Below are 19,772 nucleotides of genomic sequence, written 5' to 3'. Positions count from 1 at the left end.
ATGCTGTTTGATTGTAGTCTGCTGTAACTGATTATAGCTGTTTGCTATTGCTACATAACGCTTGAATAAATGATAATATGAGTTGTACTTGTAAAATTATTAACATTAGCTAGCTTACTGTTGTTAGCTAGTTAGCTAAAGCTAAACTCTACTCAGAATGAGATAAACTAGCCCAAACCTTAAATATCCATTGGGTGTATTTTGAGACTGTAAAAGCCGAATACAATACTCAAAGGTTTTCAATAAGTTATTATCACTTGGAAGCAAAAAACGTTGTTTTCATTACCGCAGGTGTTTGTAGCGAAGTCCGCAAAACAGAGAAGACATGTTCTTTGTCTGATTTATGGCAATCCAACGTCAAGGTGGATTGTTATAACATAGTAATAATGACTGAGGACCACAGTTACACAGTAATAAGAATGAATCTAATAATAAATCAAAAGGACCACAACAGACTAACCAACATTGAACTAACCACAGCTTTTAACAGGTGAGTAGCTAATGATGTGGAAAAAGTTCATTTACAGGGTTAACTCAATAATATGTGTTAAGCTGCTTGTTCTTTGCTTTGTTCCATCTGTGAAGGAGTATTATCTTAATTGGCTCTAATGTTAATTTGCAGCATCATATTGGACATCCATGAGCTAAAGGCTTTGGTAACAGCTCATGATAATCTTCCATATCATTGCTTTGGCCTCATCTGGAAACAAAGAGCTGATACTATTTTTGTTGTGATTATTAGGTTGGAACATTCAAGGATTAAAGTAAGGCCTACTGCGTCTGTGGCTTTCTATTTGTTCCTGTGCAGTTCCAGCAGAGGGCAGTGAACAGGCTTAGGTTGAAACAAAGCCCAAAGGTGACCAGGACCAAAAGCTCATGTCTGCCTTGTTGATGTTGGATCATGAAACTCAGGAGGCTTCATGTGCTCTTCTACAGGAGCATTTCCACAGAATCCACCTGCAGCAGCTATAATATACGGTATTTAATATACAGCCATAACATTTTAAATGTGCTGCTGCGCTGAGGCCAGATGAGCCGCCACAGGCCTGCAGTTAAAGATAACCCAAAGGTTAAAGAAACAGTTATTACAATGAAATGCTCTTGAGCAAGGCACTTAATCCACTGCTACTCTGTGGCCAGTATATCAGTCTGTTTATGTAGTTGGCCGCTTCCAAGTATGAGTGAGAATTAAAAGAGAGAAACAAACATGGATTAAGAAAGATGCAATTTAAAACATATATGGTAGTAAACATCCATTGGGTCTGTGCCATCACCAGTATGTAGAATCAAAACTACATTTTCAGCCTGATTTAATATAAAAATCTCTTTTAACCATGTTTAATATTTCATTAAATAATTATAGGCTAATTTGACACAAATTCTAAAGATAATCCTAACACAGATAATAAAAAAACATCACAGCACTTTTTGAGACACTGTGAAATATAAGTAGCATATTTTTTCTTTCTTTTTAGCTGAGATATTTTGTCCTAATTCTCTGACCTAATTCTGCAGCAGAGCCCTGATCATAACCAGATGAAAGGTCTTCTCTATCTGTGGATAAAAGACAAAAAGATAGCAGGGCAGAAGAACGAGTAGCACAGGGCTTTGACAGAAGATTAACATTGAGCCTGACAGCAATAATAATCATAATAATGTTATTTTCAGAAACCTCCTGACTGGACTTGCTGCCTGGAGTGAACAAGAAGATGAACCAGAAGAGTTAAGAATGAAAACTGATGTTTATCCTCAGAATAGATTAAAGAAATGACTGTAATAAAAGGCATGGGTTTATAGATTTATGGGATTTGACTGAGGAAAACATAGATATTCTTTCAAGTATCATCTCATGGTTAAAGACAGAATGTATCCACTATAGTGCTGTTGGCAAAACTGGTGTAGTGCTCTTTTTATGTGATGTCTCGGTTTAGTATCGTTAGTTCTTGCGTATGTGTTTGTAATGTACCTGTCAAATCCCTTGCACACATTTAAAAATATTTTGTAAAATATCACAGGAGTTTGGGTTGCACATGTAGATGAATTTGAGGCCCATTTTGACATTACAGGTTCTAAATGAGCCTTTTCTTAACCCAGGCAGTGGATGTTTGACCTCACTTACTGATGACTTAATCTCTATCAGGTCATTATCGTAATCACTTCAGACACATGCCAAACAAAGCCCTCCTGTGTTGTTTATTGTCTTGTTGTTGGGGCGTCCTGTCTCTTTCAGAGGACAGCAATGGTTCACTGTTTCTATTGGATTATGGGAGGGATTTTAACCTAGGATTAGGCCACGGGACTGTGGGCAGACAGCATGGGGGCTGCGTGAGATTTTACATCACAGGGGTGTGTGTGATAGTGTGTTGTAGCGGGCGGGTGGCGTGTGAAAGTGTGTGTTTTGTGCGTCCCAGAGGCCACGCCGTGCCGCTTGTTTCCACTTGTCTCCTTTGTCTTTGGCACGGATTGTCAAACATGAACCTGTTCTGCTTTACACTGGTAAGATCCATCATTGAAAATCTTACACATTTTATTTCTGTTAGGAGGACTTGTTCAATCCCCGCTGCTTCAGTGGAGCTGGTAAGCGGAGGAAACTCAGTGCGATGCTGTGGGGGAGTCTGGTGATGTTATTGTTGTTGACAATGATCTGAAATGGTCTCTCTAGGGAGCGACACAAAACAACTTTCCCCTCTCTCGAAGATTAATTGAGTTTCTTAGATGTCGTCTTCTGTTGTGCTTGTATTTGCTGTTTTGTGCCAGATACATGCAGATGTAAATGTAATATATTTCTGTTATTGTAATTAATCATAATTCAGTCGTGTTCTGATAACTTTCTTTGTTGAGCTGCCTGCAGATGCATAAGCTTTAATAATGTAAAGGCAATTAAGCTGCATAAGTGCCAATTTAATTAAAATGTTGTGGTTATTACACTACAACCTGCTACTGTATCTATGCAATAATGAGGCTTGTGTTAGATTCACGAACCCTTTATTTTATGGATGTTAAAGCTGAAGTGGTTCGTTTGTAGCTATAGTTGTTAATACTGTAACCACAGTTTCATTCAGTGCCAGAAATGGGGCTTTACTCTCAGGTAGATCCTCAGTTTAGTGACACAAACACAATGTCATGACTGTATTTACACAAAGCATTAGATGTACTGAGCCGAAGAAACCAGAACAGACTGAAGTAAGTTATCTAACTCATTCAATTAGTAAAGGTAAGCTTTTTCATAATTATCATAAATGTGTGGAAAAGGAAATTGAATAAAATGTGAAAGCAAATGAAGAAAGGAAGAAACATCTCCTTAAATGAGAAAAGGGGGGGGTACACAATAAAATAATAACACAGAAATATTGCAGTCATCTTACATACAGTGTTTTCAGGATTTAGCAGCTTATGTTATCTGTGTCAGGGTCTTAAGGTTGAGATGATTGGGCTTCTTACCATCAATCCCACCCTGCTTTTTCCATAAACAAACATGGTCTGTTGTGGAAAACACATCACTAATATATGCATTTCACAGATTTGCATGAAAATTCAACAGCTCTTTCTTTAAATCATATGTTCCATTCATTGTAGTCATTGATCTGCCTCTGAACTGAGATATTTAAGCAAAAAAGAGCATTGAAATGTGAATGATTTGGATTATGCACTGTGTCTTTGACTGTACATGCAGAATATTTACACTGGTGTGAACACCAGTCCATTAGACTAGACGACACCTTCGCCTGATGCAGGGCCTTTCATTGATTTTTGTATTGCATAGTCAGACACCGATGATCGATTCCAGATAATTCCTCCATGATGAGCCTTTAACAGAAGGATATACTGTAATTAGAGGCAGTGAATCAGTGCTCTTAAGCTACTGACGCTCTTTATGTTCAGGAGGGCTCCACAGAGAGCATGTATGAACCAGCCTACGGCCAAACGCTCAGGGAAGTCCTACCCAAGTATCAATGCAGTCCGGCCCTGCTGAGGCGTACACCGGAGTGGGGTGGCTCAGATCCATCCATCAATTCTGTAAGTTTATGTCAAATCCTGACACCTAGTCATGCTTTGTGAACAATTTCTTCTATTTGTAACACCAGTTTCTTTCTTTCTGTTCTTTTTTTTTTCTTTCCCAAGCGTCGATCTCCAAGTACAACAAGAGTACAACGAAATAACAGAAGGTTTGTGATTGTTTTTAAGTGAGAACGTCATTTAAAATCAACCTCCTCCCATTAGAAATGTAAAATATTTGTCCATTTTATTTCACAGGTCATGCTTACTCGCATCAACCTCGGACAATAAATCATTAGGTTGGTACTAAATGAAGAGTCACTTGACTAAAGATCCAGATTTTGAAGCTATTTGGTATTTATGATATACGTGGATCTTGTAAATGGTTCATTACAGGATATAATATATTAATAATATCTTGTCATTTGTTTGTCTTTCTGCTCTTTTTCCAGAAAACAACACCAATCGCAAGTGTTGGGTGTCATCCGCTGACAAAAAGGATTCATCTCATCAAAATAAATTCCCCAAAAAAGGTGAAGAAATACGTCTACTTGTGCTTACTTTAAAAAAAATCCACTCCACAGAGATTAAACCACATGAAACCATTGATAAATACCTGTGATGTTCATATACAAAGCTGATATAAACAGGGTTGAATCTACATGTGTCTCGTTGCATAAATCAAGCATGATCTAATTGATACCTGATTGCATTCATCCTACAGCGATGTCTGTAGCTTCCTGTCAGCACAGATTATCGATGAGAGATGACAAACTAAAGGAGGTGGACCTAGAGAAACAACAGATAGACCTTGCAGCTCAGGTAAAACCACATCACTGTCACTTTATTAGCTTCAATATAACAAAACTATATTAATTTTAGTTTGGAGTCACTGCACAAATATAGATAATATTGGAAATTGTCAAGTCCCATCAGTTATACAGTATGTTGACATGATTACTTCATACCACAAAAGATAATTATTTTCAAAGCTGTGCTGATGGCAGAGTGGAGTATCTCGTAATCCCAGACCCACATGACTTTGAGTGCACTCACCTGGCATCGCTGCATGTGCACGTGTTAGTGCACGTGAGGGAAATGTGAGCAGTTGTTGAGATTCAATGTACATTCTGGATCTGCAGGGAATCCTACATAAAGTATATATACAATACTGTGTTAAAGTCCTAGTCCAATATTCTGTTGGTTTTGTAAAGTTCTAATAACCACACATATGCATTTTTCAGTCTCTGTATTAAAATCTATTCTGGATATATACAGTTGCAGGAAAAAAATTATTAGACCATCAAAAGTAATCAAAAACAATGGTTATGCAATCAAGTACTAACTCCTGTGTGTATCATGTGAATGAGGTATATATGGCAGGAAAAACAAAAGAAAAAACAGCTTCTATAAACCAAAATGGTAGGATTTAGTGTGACCTCCAGTGCACGTCACTTGCCTGTTACCCTTTTGTTCAGACAATAAGAGATTTATCGCATTCATTTTCTGTTTCTAAGTGTTTGTGGTGCTTCTTGCCATTTAGTTCGGTTTTTGTGTGTATTTTAAGACCGTGCATGTATTTTCGGTATTTGAGGATGAATGAGAAATAAATATGTGTGTTCATTTCAACCCTGCAAAAACAACAAAGATAAAGATGGACTAAGACTTTTGCACAGTACTGTACATCAGGAGACAGTATGAGTAAGTGCATTGTAGTGGTCAGAGTTTAAAGGTGTGAACAATAGAATTTGGTAAATACTTACACTCAACTTGTTTTTATGGTTAAAGCAGAAGTTTGAGAGGATAAAAAGGCACAGTAAATGTGAGGGCGGTCAGTTGTATGTCAGCCAAATCAGATGCACTGTTCACTTTAATCTCCTTTAAAATCTTAATCTCCTTTATAGGTCCTTCAATTTTTGCTCGGTGCTCTTTAGGGCACCGGGATATGTACTTGATTTGTGCTGTTTTGATGTTTCTCATGCCAAAAACTGACAGGAGGAAGGAAGATATCTCATTAGAACTGGAATATCATGCTCTTTTCCTCATAAATCTTGGAAATCGATGAACCAATATCTTCCTTTATGTTAAAGCCATAGGAAAATACTGCGTTTTTAAGGATTTGACAAAAAAATGTATGGTTTTCTCTTTTGAAATCACCGTTATGTTGAGAGATTGAGGTAGTGGACAGTGTAGACTGCTTGCCCAGATAATGTAGATACAGAAGCTCATATAGTTTATTCATTAATACATATAATGTAAGGGGTAATTTCAAATTGCGGGGAGTAATCCAAGACTTTCTCAGTTGAATGATATCAACTACATTTACCAATGAAGTAAAACGCAGTAAAATCAGCACTAATCAGGTGTTGCAATGAGAAATGGGGTCTTTAATCTGATACAGGCTTATTCCTCTACTTTCCTGATGTGATATCTGATACAGTTCGGCCTGAATGTGTGCACACTGCATATATTGTTTCTTTATTGCAGGGCAGAGAAACTGCAGCTGACACAGCAGAATCGATAAAAACTAGAAGACTAAAGAAGTTACAGATTCTGGTGCCAGCGAAGAAGGGGCAGGGCCAGAGTGGAGCTATAAAAGAGAAGAATGCATCTGAAAATTATGGTGGGTTGATTGTGAATAATGGCTGTCATCAAGAACCTGTGTTACAGTTAGTAAACATGTGTTTAATGTAAGTGTTTTGGCTCAGATCATTTGGCAGATGTTTTAAGTACCAACAATCCAGTGCTGACATGTATCGGTTTGGGAAAGAAGATGGAGAGGTGTCCTTCTAAAACGGACACAGCGCCTCAGCATCATCCAGCAAAAAACACCCATGAAGACTCTGAAGAAGAACCGGTCTGGAAGCCGAGGGTTATGAATCCACCATGGAGTCCAGAAGAGTGTCCACGGCCCTGGACACCGCTCAACCACACCTGCCACCAGCCTCGCCGTGAACTCTGGGACTGCGGCGCCACTTTGTCACTGCCTCGAACCGCAGAATGGGATCGCTTTGAGAGTCTGATTCAAGAACTGGACAGCAAACAGTCCAACTCCCCTCAGATGATCCGCTCCATCACTGAGCTTCACCTCTCACAAAACCCAGTAAGATCTGCTGCCCTGCAAACATCCATGTAATCAGATTACTGCTGAAACTTTGGTTTAGTACCATCAAAATGAGACCAAATTGATGCCTTTGAGCTTCATCTATGGTGATGATGACACTGTTTGTTTATAGTAATTGTTCTTATGGCTCAAATTATCTCATAATGTCTCACACAGGAGTTTTAAATTGTTTTAATTTCACATGTTAAGCAGTTATTTTGTGGCAAAGCGCAGCAGAAACAAGGTTAAGGTTGCATTATGAGAGGAGTTCTCCGTTGTTGCAGATTGCACAAAGCTCCGTCCCAGCTCTCTAAAATATCACTTAACTGTGCTTTGCAGGGCCTGACTTTCTAATTGCACCACAGAGCTCTGTAGGGAACATTTAGACCAACTGAACTGTGATTGAATTTTTCAGTATTTGTTTTTATTGCTTTGGGGGTAGTTCGAAGCATAGGTTTTTACAGCATAGTTTCACAGATTCATTTCCAGCCTCAGTTAAGTTAATGCCTCATAAACTATTTAATCATAACACAATTATATAAGCATATTAAAACAAAACCAGAGCAGGGATAATATTTGAGAATATGTTGGAAGCGCTGCTTGCTGACTGTCCTAAAGCCATGCACTCAATATTAAGATATCAGAGTTTAGAACAACATATTAGTTGTTTGTTTCATACAAAACTTATGAGATTAGGAAGAATAATTAGAGGCACAGAAATCAAGTCAAGTCAACTTTATTTATAAATAACCTTAAAAACTACACAGTTGGCCAAAGTGCTGTACACAGACATAAAAACAAATAAAACACATAAAATAATGAAAAAAAAAAAAACAATAAAAGTGATTATACATTTAGACAATAAAAGCCAACCCCTCACACTGAGTTAAAAGCTAAAGAGGATATGTTTTAAGAGAGGATTTAAAGATAGAAATGGAGTCGGCTTGCCTGATGTGCAAAGGTAGTTCATTCCACAGTTTGGGGGCAGTGACTGAAAAAGCCCTGTCACCTCTCAGCTTCCTCTGTGTCTTTGGGATGAACAACAGTGACAGATCTGCTGATCTGAGAGATCGCAAAGGAGTGTACCACTGGCGCAGGTCAGACAGGTACTGCGGAACAAGGCCTTTGAGGCATTTAAAAACAAATAAAAGAATTTTAAAATCAATTCAGAAATGAACTGGGTGCTAAAACTGGGGAAATATGGTCCCGTTTTTTGGCTCCAGTTATAAGTCGAGCAGCAGCGTTTTGAACCAGCTGCAGTCGAGTAAGTGACGTCTAGCTAAGGCCAACATAAAGTGCGGTGCAGTAGTCTAAACGAGTTGTGATAAAAGCATGGATTAAAATCTCAAACTGATGCAGAGGGAGAAAGGATTTCACTTTGGCCAGCTGTCTCAGTTGAAAAAAGCTGGACTTTACCACTGATTTATTGTAGTCTGACCATCAAATGTAAGATGACTGTCCAGCCTTACACCAGGTTTGTTGCTGACTGTGTCAGATATGATGTAAAAAACACAGATCAACATTGATTTTGGAGGTATCACCAGGCCCAAACAACACTGACCAAATAAAGGCTTGTATGTGCACTCAGTGAAGCTTAGCGCTTTTATGATCCACATACTAGATCTGCAGGATAGATTTGTGTTTGTTCAGTGCTACAAGTGTGTAGGATTTTACACTTTTACAGTTATAGGTCAGTGTATAGGTTCACCAACATTGTGTGAATTCACTTTTTCACTCTGCCATGATCAGAAACAACAAAACTTGGCTTTTTTTTGTTAGTCATCATTATTCCTCTTCATTAGAATAGGAAGAACAGGATTAAGAAAGGGTTCAAGCAGTGTGGACAAAGAGAAACTGATGTTAGTTTGAGTAATAACTCTGGCTGCAGTGATATACCAGGCTAACATCAGTATCAGCTGATATTTACTGATACCGGCCAATATCGGTCTAATCATTTTGTATGTCTTTACAAACGCCAGTGTCAGACATTTATCTATTTTTATATTTATGATGAATATTTCTTTGTCAAGGATATAAAAATTGTATATAGAAACTGAAAGCTACATTGGTATCGGTATTGGCCATAAATTTTACAGTGGTGCACATTTCTTACAGAGCTGCTATTTCAGGATGCACTTTAACAGCGTTCTTAAACCTATTTTAAACCTATTTTATTAAACCCATTTTAATAATCACACATCCATGTCAGGGAACTTCACACGTTCTTTACTGTAATGGAAATAAAAAATAAAAGCAGATATACTGATTTAATGTATTTACTCAAGTAGAAGTACAAAAGTACATACTCTCAAATGTCCTCAGAGTACAAGAAAAAGTATTTGTGTATTTCTACCAGAACCCATCCATCCGTGTCAGTATGAGTCGTACTAATTTGGACACTTTCTTTCCACGGTCAAGTCTCTCAGGGTTGAGCCTGTGTTTCCGAAGAGCTACGGTGCAATGAAAATCTGATGTTGTTTAAGGAAAAACTGATTACAATGATATAATTATTGCATTTTCCTTATATTTATGCAAGATTTAGGTAAGACAGGACTTAGGTGTGTAGGTTTTCATTGAAAACTATATGTTTTACACCATTTTGAAGCATTATTATTTTATGAGGTCAAAAATTTGGAAAAGCCAGAGCAAATTATGAATAAAAAAAATCGAGAAAAGCTTAGAAACAAAACTTGGGTCCAACTTTTCAGTTATTAGATCAAGAAAAAGTCATTTTGTTTTGATGCTTTCCAGTTAGTCTAACATTTATTTTTCTTGTTGTCTTGATACATCTTCAATGATGGTACTTCACGTGTGATACGTTCTGATCTATTCACAAAGGAGTTGTCTTTCCTGTCTGGTATTCCTTCCTTATCAATAGAAATTGGTCTTGATGCTGGGAAGGCAAACAGTGATGCAAAATAAAAAATAATGGATAATTCTTCTCAAATGGATTCAAAACAAAGCACCAAACCTCTAAGGAGATGGAGTAGAAAATTCAGATTTATCTTAAAAATATAAAGAATCGTCTGATAAATAAATACTTGTAAATACAGTAACCAGTTGACTGCATTTGCCATTCAGTCTGGTGAAAAGTGATACTGAGCCATTTTTATTAAGTTACAGGTTAAATCACAGTGTCGTCAAATTCAGAGACACGGCATCATAATTCTGTCTTTATAGAAGAGCTATGAGACGTCAGAATATTTTTACTATAATTTAATGGTCCTGAATTTGACTCCACATAGCCACATTATTTAAAACAGTGCAATACAAATGTTAAATATATCTCCAGTTGTATGCTATTATGGACAATTGCATTATCTTTGCTTATCCAGCCATTTAGTGCGTAACCGTAAGGATATGCTTCCCTAACAGTCAGTGTTGGGAAATGATCCAAGAGTCGGTGTAACAGATGCTCTTAGAGCCGCGCTGAATGACTGCTAAACTGAAGCTAATGACCAACTGGTAAGAAAGGCCTCATTGCTTCTCATTCTGCCTCCTCTATTATGGCACTAACATGGTTTATTATGCCAGGACAATAACAGAATATAGAAACAAGTAAAACAAGATGGAGTGATCAGGCAGTATAAGATGTTCTGTGTCTGTAAGAGGTGTGTTTCTGCCAATGGATAACCTGTTTCACACACACAACACAAATGGGAATAAACAAGGACAGTTAGGGGTTGCAAGAAAAATGCACACACAGTAGGCAGATGATACGCCCATCTGTCACGAGAAAACACACATTTTAATCTCTCTTTAACCCAAACAGTTGACCAGATTTGGGAGATTTGACGCCTTCAGACAACACTCTCCTCTAATGAAACCACAGGATAATGGAAGTCCTCGGGTAAGACTCATCCATCTAGGAATTTAGCATTTTTTAACATCCTCCAGAGTGCTTAAATCCGATTTTTCAAAGTGACTCACAAGTCCTACATAAAAAAAAAAAAAAAAAATCATACACTGTATATTATATTTATTTGGCAGATGTGGGCGAATGTCTACATTTATAGAGATGTGTTTTTACAGAAACAGGAGGAGAAAAGAGGTGATTCGACCATTTCAAGGCTGAAGGAAAAGGAAGCGAAGGCCACGTCGGAGAGTGACAGGAAGCACATCAAGGCCTCACCTGAAGAGATGATGACAGCTATCACTGTATGTCACACACCCTGCAAAGCTTGTATTAATGCAGCTACTTTTAGGTTTATGTCACTCTGCATTTGCTGTGCTTCTCACATAATAACATCACATCTGCTGCCAAACAGACAAAGCTGTCAGCCTCACACCTGTTCTGCCAGACGCCAAACTATCACTCAAACCATCATGTGCCGTTTTACACTGAAGGTTTTTCAGATTGTTGTTGAAATTAGCTCTTAAAACGCAGCAGGGACTGGCAGCTCCATAATGCACTTGGCACAGTAGGTGGTTAATGTGGTATTGAAATGTCAAAATCTCAGTTTCTTAATGGCACATGTTACCTGACTATTGTAATTATATTTTTAATATCAGAAGAAGCATTTTTACCACTGTGGCCCATCAGACAGACAGGAAAAACATTCTCTATTATATTTGTATTTATTTTTGAGACACATGCCCCCTATTTAAATAAGATTTTGCATTAGGCAGGTGGAAAACTGACACTTACGAACAAACAGGAATCCTTATTTTTAGTCTGTTTAGTCTACTTTAACCTCCTCAGACACTGGATTCTTCTTTTCCCATAATGCAACGTACAAAGGTTCAGTGTGCAGGATTTAGTGGCCTCTAGTGGTAAATTTGCAAAACAGCTGAATCTCCTGCTTCATTTTCCTGAGGAGCTGCTGAAAATGTGAAAGTGTCACATGTTAATGCACAGATTGTCTAAAAAACACCCACTTTAAACATTTTTAGTTCGGATTATTTGGATCATGTCACTCAGCTTATGCAACTCCACAAAATTTATTTTTGTCCATAGTTGCACTAAATTTTGTCCCAGATCTTGCAGTGATGCAAAATTAACATCATTCCTCAGATGATGGTGGTGGATTAACCCTCAAAGCTCACTGATAAGCCTCACTAACTCTATTAATACATGTAAAGAATTGGTTCAAAATGCAGTTAGTCAGCTTTTCATAGTCATCAGATATGACCCATTTGGACATTCAGAGGCTCAGTAGTGAATGTGGAAACACCGTCATCATCTGAAATACAAATGTTTTCCCCATTTTTCTCTGTTTTTAGATATTAAGCTTTGAATTTACTCTGACTTTTTAGGAACATCTACATGATAAGTGAAGTCAATATAAGAAAATACCAGATTTTCACAGAAAAATGCAATATTCAGAGGCTAATATTATAGTAAATGATGATAAATCACTTTAGAGAGGCTAAATGTAAAGAAAAAATCCCATGTAGTTTGACAAATGACATATAATAATCTCATATATAATAATAATATACTATATAATGTAATATATCTCATATAATAACATTTAAATTTACTGATTTATGAACAGCTACATAATCAGTAAATTAAATATAGGAAAATACATGATTTACACAGAAAAATGTAAAATGCAGAGGACGAAAATTATAGATAGTGATAAATTACGTAAGAAAGATCAGATGTAGAGCGGGAATCCTTTGGAATTCATCATGAAAACAGTTGTAGAGTTAAACCTTATTATAGTAACATCTTACAGTTTGAATGTATTCCATATACTCTTTTTTTTTTTTAACCATGTTTTGACCATTGCTGGCAGTGTTTTACTCAAATTGGTCTTTCTAATGTTCAGTTTTTCAAGGTCTTGGTGCATTTTTATTTGTCCATGTTTTGGTCTCAGAAAAAGAGGACTCTTGTAGGAAAGTCATTATATTTCTGGTTCATTTTCTTTTGTTTATTTGACATCATTGCTGTGGTTTGAAAAACTGTTCCATTTTTTTAAGTGTAAAATTGTTACCAGTTCATGATTCTTTTTTCCGTAGGCTGCATTATTTTGCATAGAGAAACAGGAGTCAACACCCCTTAAACCATAAGAGTCTGTAATATTTGTAGAACTCCCATAATGCTCACATCTTGTATGTAGATTGGTCTCAGCCTTAGCTTACTTTGTCTTGATGCACTCTGGTTTCAGTTATTTCTTGACTCCTTGGAGGCTCCTGTAGAAACATCGCTCCATCTGTCGTTATTATCAGCTCACTTTAAAGTACCAAAACATGATTCTTATGTTAAGGTAATTACACATTAATGGAAAAATAATCATCAATCCTAAATATTTCATTTATTCAGTTCAATTCCTCACAAGTTCCATCCTTAAAAAAATCTGTCATTACTCTGCACCCCTGAATACTGTAAATAAAAAAGAACAGAAACTCACATTAAAAATAATACATATTTAATACAAGTGTCTGATTTCATCTGAGTTGCTAGGTTTCTATTTATATGTTTAATATTTATTATATGTGAGTCCTGTATCCTGCTGGTAAACAATCTAACCCAGTTATTTCCCAGTATCCTCTTCAGAGGGTCGCTTCAGAACACACTCCAAAATTTTCTGTGATGTCAAAGTCTGCACAGGAAGAGGAAGTTAAAAGCAGAGCACAGGTAGTCGGGGATTACGCTCCTCACACACCGATGAGGCCTCAGCTATAAAAAGCAAAGCAACCCTTGCAGGATTAAGTATTTTTCTCGCCAGAGGAGTTGCGTGTCACAGCATAAACTGGGATAGTGAGCTGCTCCGTCACATGAGGAATCAAACGCTGAGGCCCAAGGCCCTGAGTCAGCTTTCTGCTTCGTTAACTCTCCCTTGTGTTTTTCTCCAACGCCTGTAGTGAAAGACGAGCCGGGGCCATATGAGGCAGAATAAAAATGTGATGTTTTTACTGATGATGATTTGCAGATGAAGGAGGCGGGTGGTGGATTTGCCAAAGGACACAGGCCGTCCAGTAACTCGCTGGAAAGCCTCTACAGCCTCAACAGTGGGCAAAGCTCATCAAGTAAGCATCGTCTGACACAGAACCTAATGTACTCTTCACACTCCAACTTAATGAATTATGCAACCCCTGCCTGTAAGATTAACTATCCTGTTACTCCACTTGAGATGAATTTATTTCCAAAGCAATACTTACCAATGACAAATTGTGAACTTAAGTCCTCGAGTGGTATTGACATGTGGACAGCTCAAGCAGAAAATAGTTGAATTAATCAGGCTGGCCTTAACTGAACCCTGTTGTTCATTCGGTTCTCAGGTGGAGTCACCAGTGGGTCAGACTGCTCCAGTAACAGAGGAAGCCTGAGGCTGGACGACGATCTATCGTGTACCAGACAGTTCTGTGGCAGAGCCAGGGTCCACACCAACTTTGTTCCAAGTCCTTATGACACTGAATCCCTCAAACTCAAGGTAACAAAGTTGGAAGGAAATCAGACACAATAAATGTACTGGTGCAGGACCACACCAGAATTAATACCAGGATGTCTTAGTTATATTATCTTTTATTACAACTTAATTCATACATTTTCAAATACAGTATACCAATACTTTTATATACAGAAAGGTATAACAGTAAAGGATAAGCTCTCCCCAAGGACTAAAACATTGTAATGTAACATTCTCAGAACATTTTAGAAGAAAAAAAAACTCCAATCAGAATATAATCTGTCTCCACAATGACCTCAAAACCTCCTGATAATGTTCCAAGTTAAATGCTCCGACTTTGTTAACAACATCAGACTTTACAGGAGCATTTGGTAAAAGTAACTGCCTTCTCAGGTCTCAATTTTTGTATTTAACATTGAAAATATTCTGTGTTCCTACATTATTGGAATATTTTGGAATATCTGTAAAGATTAAAGCATGAGTGGAACTTGTCCCTGTTAACTCAGTTTGGGTCCAGAGGTGTCACATCTTCTTACAGATTTATTTATTTTTTCACCACAACAATTGTTTAAAAGTGCATAATTTTTATTTTTACACTATTTTCCTTTTTCTTCTTATTTTGAAGACAGACACAGTTCCCACTAAGCTGTTTACATGTGGAATAAAAATTAGCATTCTACTATTATACTTGGACAAGCTGTTCCGTCCCACCTAATTTGTGTTAATTTTCACCCATTTACCAAGTTCCAAAGCTTATAACTGAAGAACCACGAAGTCAACATTAATCAGTGACACTTCTCTGAAAAGGTGATTCTTTGACTGATCTGATCACTGATTATGTTTTGGTGTCAGGAATACTGTTAAATAAACTTAGTGAGAATTGCAGTTTTTATTGGAAAAATCTCAAACATGCTTGCTAAAGCACCCTCAGAAGTGAAACGTAATAGTTGTAATGGTTTCCTGGATGAGGATCCCAAAACTCACAACCTTTGAGCTGTAAACACAACAGGTAAACCTTCTAGAAACCCAGGCATTAAAGGGATTTCTCAAACTCGGGCACCTTGTTTTTTCATTTTACCTTGTTCATATAATTTATTATCTCATATATATATATATATATATATATATATATATATATATATATATATATATATATATATATATATATATATACTTATATGTTGTATATATTTCTTCTTTATATTATATTTCTTATTTCAATATTTCTTCATTGTTTTGTATAATATCAGTATTTTACAACATATATTTTAGGTATAATTGTTAATAATTAAATCTGACATTTTTAACTTACAGTCTTTCATTTGCACTTTAAGAATGCTGCTAAACAGAAACAAAGCTGCTAAACTGATGTTCATCATTCCTGTAATAGTGAAAATAAAGGTCTGTTCTATTCTATTCTATTCTATTCTATTCTATTCTATTCTATTCTATTCTATTCTATTTATCTCTTCATAAAAAGGCCTGATTCAGAATGTTAAACTGGAATTTCCTAATGATGGAACATTAGTGTGACTGTAAATAGACATTAAATCATTCAGTCTATGTTTCTAGTGTGTGATAACATAAGTGGGTGAAATCTCTTCTCTTCTTCTCAGGTTGGCGATGTGATTGACATTGTTTCCAAACCTCCCATGGGAATCTGGACAGGCATGCTCAACAACAAAATAGGACGTTTCAAATTCATCTACGTAGATCTGCTCACAGATGAGGAACCTGAAGAAACATACGAGATGAGACAGAAATCTCCAGTCCACGAAGTGTTAAAGCACCTCAGTCTGGAGGTATTTTATTCTCATCCATCTGGTTTTGCATCAGCGGTAGTGTCAGAAACGCGTCGTCGCTGACAGTTTGTGCTTCGCTTCCACCTGCTTCTCCAGGAGTACTCGTTGTCTTTGCGGCTGAGCGGTTACCAAACCGTAGATGACTTGATGAAGCTGAGGGAACGCCACCTGATCGAGCTGAATGTGACCGATCCAGAGCACAGGCATCGTCTTCTCGCCGCCGTCAACTCCCTGCAGCAACTGCACTGTGAGTAACAGGAAGCACGCAAAGGGGCGCTTAAGGACGGCAGCATCACGCCACACTTGCAGTTTGTGTTTTTTTTTTTGATAAAATGAGGAAAAGATAGGCTGAGACATTTGGACTCACAGAGGAGGAGAGACAAGTGACATTACACCTCCAGTAGATAAGACCGGGAGGGTTTGTAGAATCCAGGCCACGGCTGGAAAAGGGTAAAGTTAACAAGATAACCCCGAAGAGCGTCTCAGTCTTAGAATAGAGCAGGATGCATGACGACAGGAGCTGCAGGAAGACAGAGTGTAATAAATAGGAATCACAGAACGAAAGGTTAACTACTGCCTATCTACTGATAACAAGCACTAATGAGCACCTCTACATCCCTTTACTCCACTTCATCTCAGAGTCAAAAAACGTTATTTTTAGCTTTAGTTGAATGAATGAATGAATGAACTAAGGAATTTATTTTGGTTTGTACATCACTCATTGCACCCAGTACAATAATCACAATAAACATAAAAACCAAAAAAGGAATAGGCTAGAAGCAAAAACTTATTTTTTTGCCTATCCTTTTCACCTGATACACCGCTTACATTAAATTAAATGTGTACAACATCAAGCATTCACACCATAAACAGAAGAAAAAATCAACAACAACAAAAACATGTCTACCATCTCAATTCAATATTCTTGAATAATTTTAAACTTAGGGCATTTTTTTTTACTTTGCCAAAGGAGTGAATAACTTAATTTCATCATCAGGTCCATTCCATTATTTCACACCCACAACCCCAGTCCACCTAGACTTCACATTTGTCCTCACTTTAGTCCTTTCACGAATATGAAGAAATTCTCTGAAATTATAATTACTCTCTCTTAATTCCAAGAAATCATGAATTGTATTTGGGACAATACTATTTATATCCCTCATCTTCCATATACCTATTTAGAAATAAGTTTTTATACCTCTTTCTAGATATATTTATGTTCGTACTTTCCTTTATCTCCTGCTCCAGACTGTTCCACAAAGTCAGCCCCACCGCTTGTTATGTACATACTTTTAATTGTTGTTCTTACGTCATGTTTTTTAACATTTAGGTCTCCCCTTAGATTATAGCCTCCTTCTCTTTCAGTGAACATTCTCCGGATATTTTTTGGCAGTAGATTATTTCTTGCTTTGTACATTATCTGCATTGTTTTAAATTTAACCAAATCCATAAATTATAATGTGTGTGACTTTATTAATAGTTATTTTTCAGATTCTACTTTTGCATCCCATTACGAGCCACTGAACCCAAATGAATGTACAACCAAAACAAAACTAACTAATATAAATATCGAATAGAGTTGATTCTTAAACAAACATTTTCTGCTTTTGCTTATTACCCCACCCCCGAAGGGGAGGCAAAGGGTATTGTTTTTGATTCTGTTTGTTTTTTTGTTTGTTAACACTCTAGCAGCAAAACTATTGGTTGAATTCATACCAAATTGGGTTTATAGATTGTCAGTGACACAGAATAGATGCCATTACATTTTGGGAAACATAGGCCAAAGTTTCAATTTCTCATGATTTTTTTTAATATCGTTTTTTCCCCCATTTACTTATAATGGGCAAAATTTCACATTTCTGTAGCAGCAAAACTATTGGTTGAAGTCATACCAAATTGGGTTTATAGATTGCCAGTGACCCAGAATAGATTTTGTCACAATTTTGTATCAATTTACTTCACACTTGGCACATATATAGAGGCAGTTGATATGCTGACATCACCATATGCATAGACATGATGACATCAGCTGGATCGATGCCAAAATAAGCTACAATACATGCGAGGGGCGGGGTTTGTTGTGCCTGGCACCACTTGTTATCTGTTGTAGATGATTCAAAGTTTTGTGCACAGATATGGTAGTAAAGGTAATAATAATAAACATCAAAACTTTTGTGACGTGACATTAATTTATTGGAATAATGCTGTTTTCTTTTTAAAGGAGTTCCAAATCCTCAACCTTTGAACCATAACCATGGCAGCTGAGGTTTTCAAATTGTCACCCATCATGCGTCATCACACACGTGAAACTGGCCTGTTAATCTGGTTGTAATCTTATAGAATATGATGCATTAACCCTTAAAAGCCTTGAACAGTATTTGTGGTGACTTTCAAATGATTCTTCCTTTACGTTTAACCTTTCCTAAGAGACTGATCAGTAGGTGTTTTTCATTGTGTTACGTTTCCCGTATATTAAGTGAAGGAACAAAAACACTGAACAAATATGGTCCAAAAAGGGTTCTAAAAGGTGGTTTGGGGAGAAACCCTCACCACCCACTAAAACTATCAAAAGGATAAACAAAAAACACTGAAGTCCTTTGGCCCATAAAACCAAAGACTAGATGGAGAAAAAAACAAAAAGAATCCGAATCCAATGCTGGTCGTTTCTTTTAAGGGTAATACAAGGAGTGATCTCTGGTTGTGACTGAATAGTGCTTTTCAGACTCTTACTCCTTTTACTACTTAACAAACACTTTTACTTCCATCCTTTGAGTAGCGTTTGCTGATAATACTCAAATACTTTTACTTAATTAGTTTTCAAAGCAGGTCATCTACTTGTAGTGGAGTAATTTCTGTACGTTTAGGGTCTGAATTCTCCTTCCACCACTGTTCAATCCACCTTCTCTTCTCCAAAGCTGACAGTCGTCTGGAGAATGATGAGACCCTCAGCGACAACCAGGATCGAGATCTGAACCCCTATCCCAGAGACTCGGGCTGCCTCATGGTGTCTGAAAACCCCGACGGCAGCTCAGAGGACGATGGACTTCACCTCCAGTCTGAACTGCATCTGCTCGCTGATGTCACGGCTTCATGAAAACAAGACACTCTAAAGGTTGTAGTTCTTGTTTTGCTGTAATTTATATCAGATGTTTTTTTTTTTAAACATCCTTATGTTTTTTATAATGCACAGCTTTGTTGTGTATAATTCTGGATCTGTCTGTACATTTTAGAATATTTTTCTCAATAAATAAAACATTTTATGAACATTTTTGAGAGACTAATGCATGTAAATACTGCACAATTCAGTGAAATAGTTACAGGGTTCCCACAGGGTCTTAAAAGTCTTGAATTTACAAATGTGCATTTAATACCTTAAAAAAGCCTTTCAATTTGATATATGTCATAAAGAGCTCATATTTTGCTAAACCCACTTTTATTAGTCTTTGGTTCATTTATTTGTGTATTTGGACCCTAATAGTTCATAAAGTTTGAATTTTAACCCTCCAGGTG

General features: G+C 37.0%; 1 protein-coding gene across 3 annotated transcripts; it reads left to right on the top strand.

The window, feature by feature from the left end:
* Positions 1-2,297: 2,297 nt before the first annotated feature.
* LOC115433438 (SAM domain-containing protein SAMSN-1-like) lies at positions 2,298-19,455 on the top strand. Of its 3 annotated transcripts, none has more exons than XM_030154857.1 (15): positions 2,298-2,496; positions 3,883-4,017; positions 4,123-4,166; positions 4,255-4,295; positions 4,449-4,529; positions 4,721-4,818; positions 6,484-6,619; positions 6,762-7,099; positions 10,872-10,949; positions 11,132-11,278; positions 13,981-14,077; positions 14,330-14,481; positions 16,074-16,259; positions 16,356-16,506; positions 19,178-19,455. In XM_030154857.1, exons 1-15 carry the CDS (start codon positions 2,473-2,475, stop codon positions 19,354-19,356), a joined length of 1,887 nt encoding a protein of 628 aa, XP_030010717.1. In that variant the 5' UTR covers positions 2,298-2,472; the 3' UTR covers positions 19,357-19,455. The 3 variants fall into 3 exon arrangements, with proteins under 3 accessions (XP_030010717.1, XP_030010715.1, XP_030010716.1); XM_030154855.1 differs by having other exon boundaries at positions 2,300-2,496; positions 6,705-7,099; XM_030154856.1 differs by having other exon boundaries at positions 2,303-2,496; positions 6,705-7,099; positions 11,132-11,257.
* The last annotated feature ends 317 nt before the right edge of the window (positions 19,456-19,772 follow it).

The sequence above is a fragment of the Sphaeramia orbicularis genome, chromosome 14 (assembly GCF_902148855.1).
Source record: "Sphaeramia orbicularis chromosome 14, fSphaOr1.1, whole genome shotgun sequence".
Lineage (NCBI taxonomy): Eukaryota > Metazoa > Chordata > Actinopteri > Kurtiformes > Apogonidae > Sphaeramia > Sphaeramia orbicularis.
This window is presented reverse-complemented; position numbering and strand designations above follow the sequence as displayed.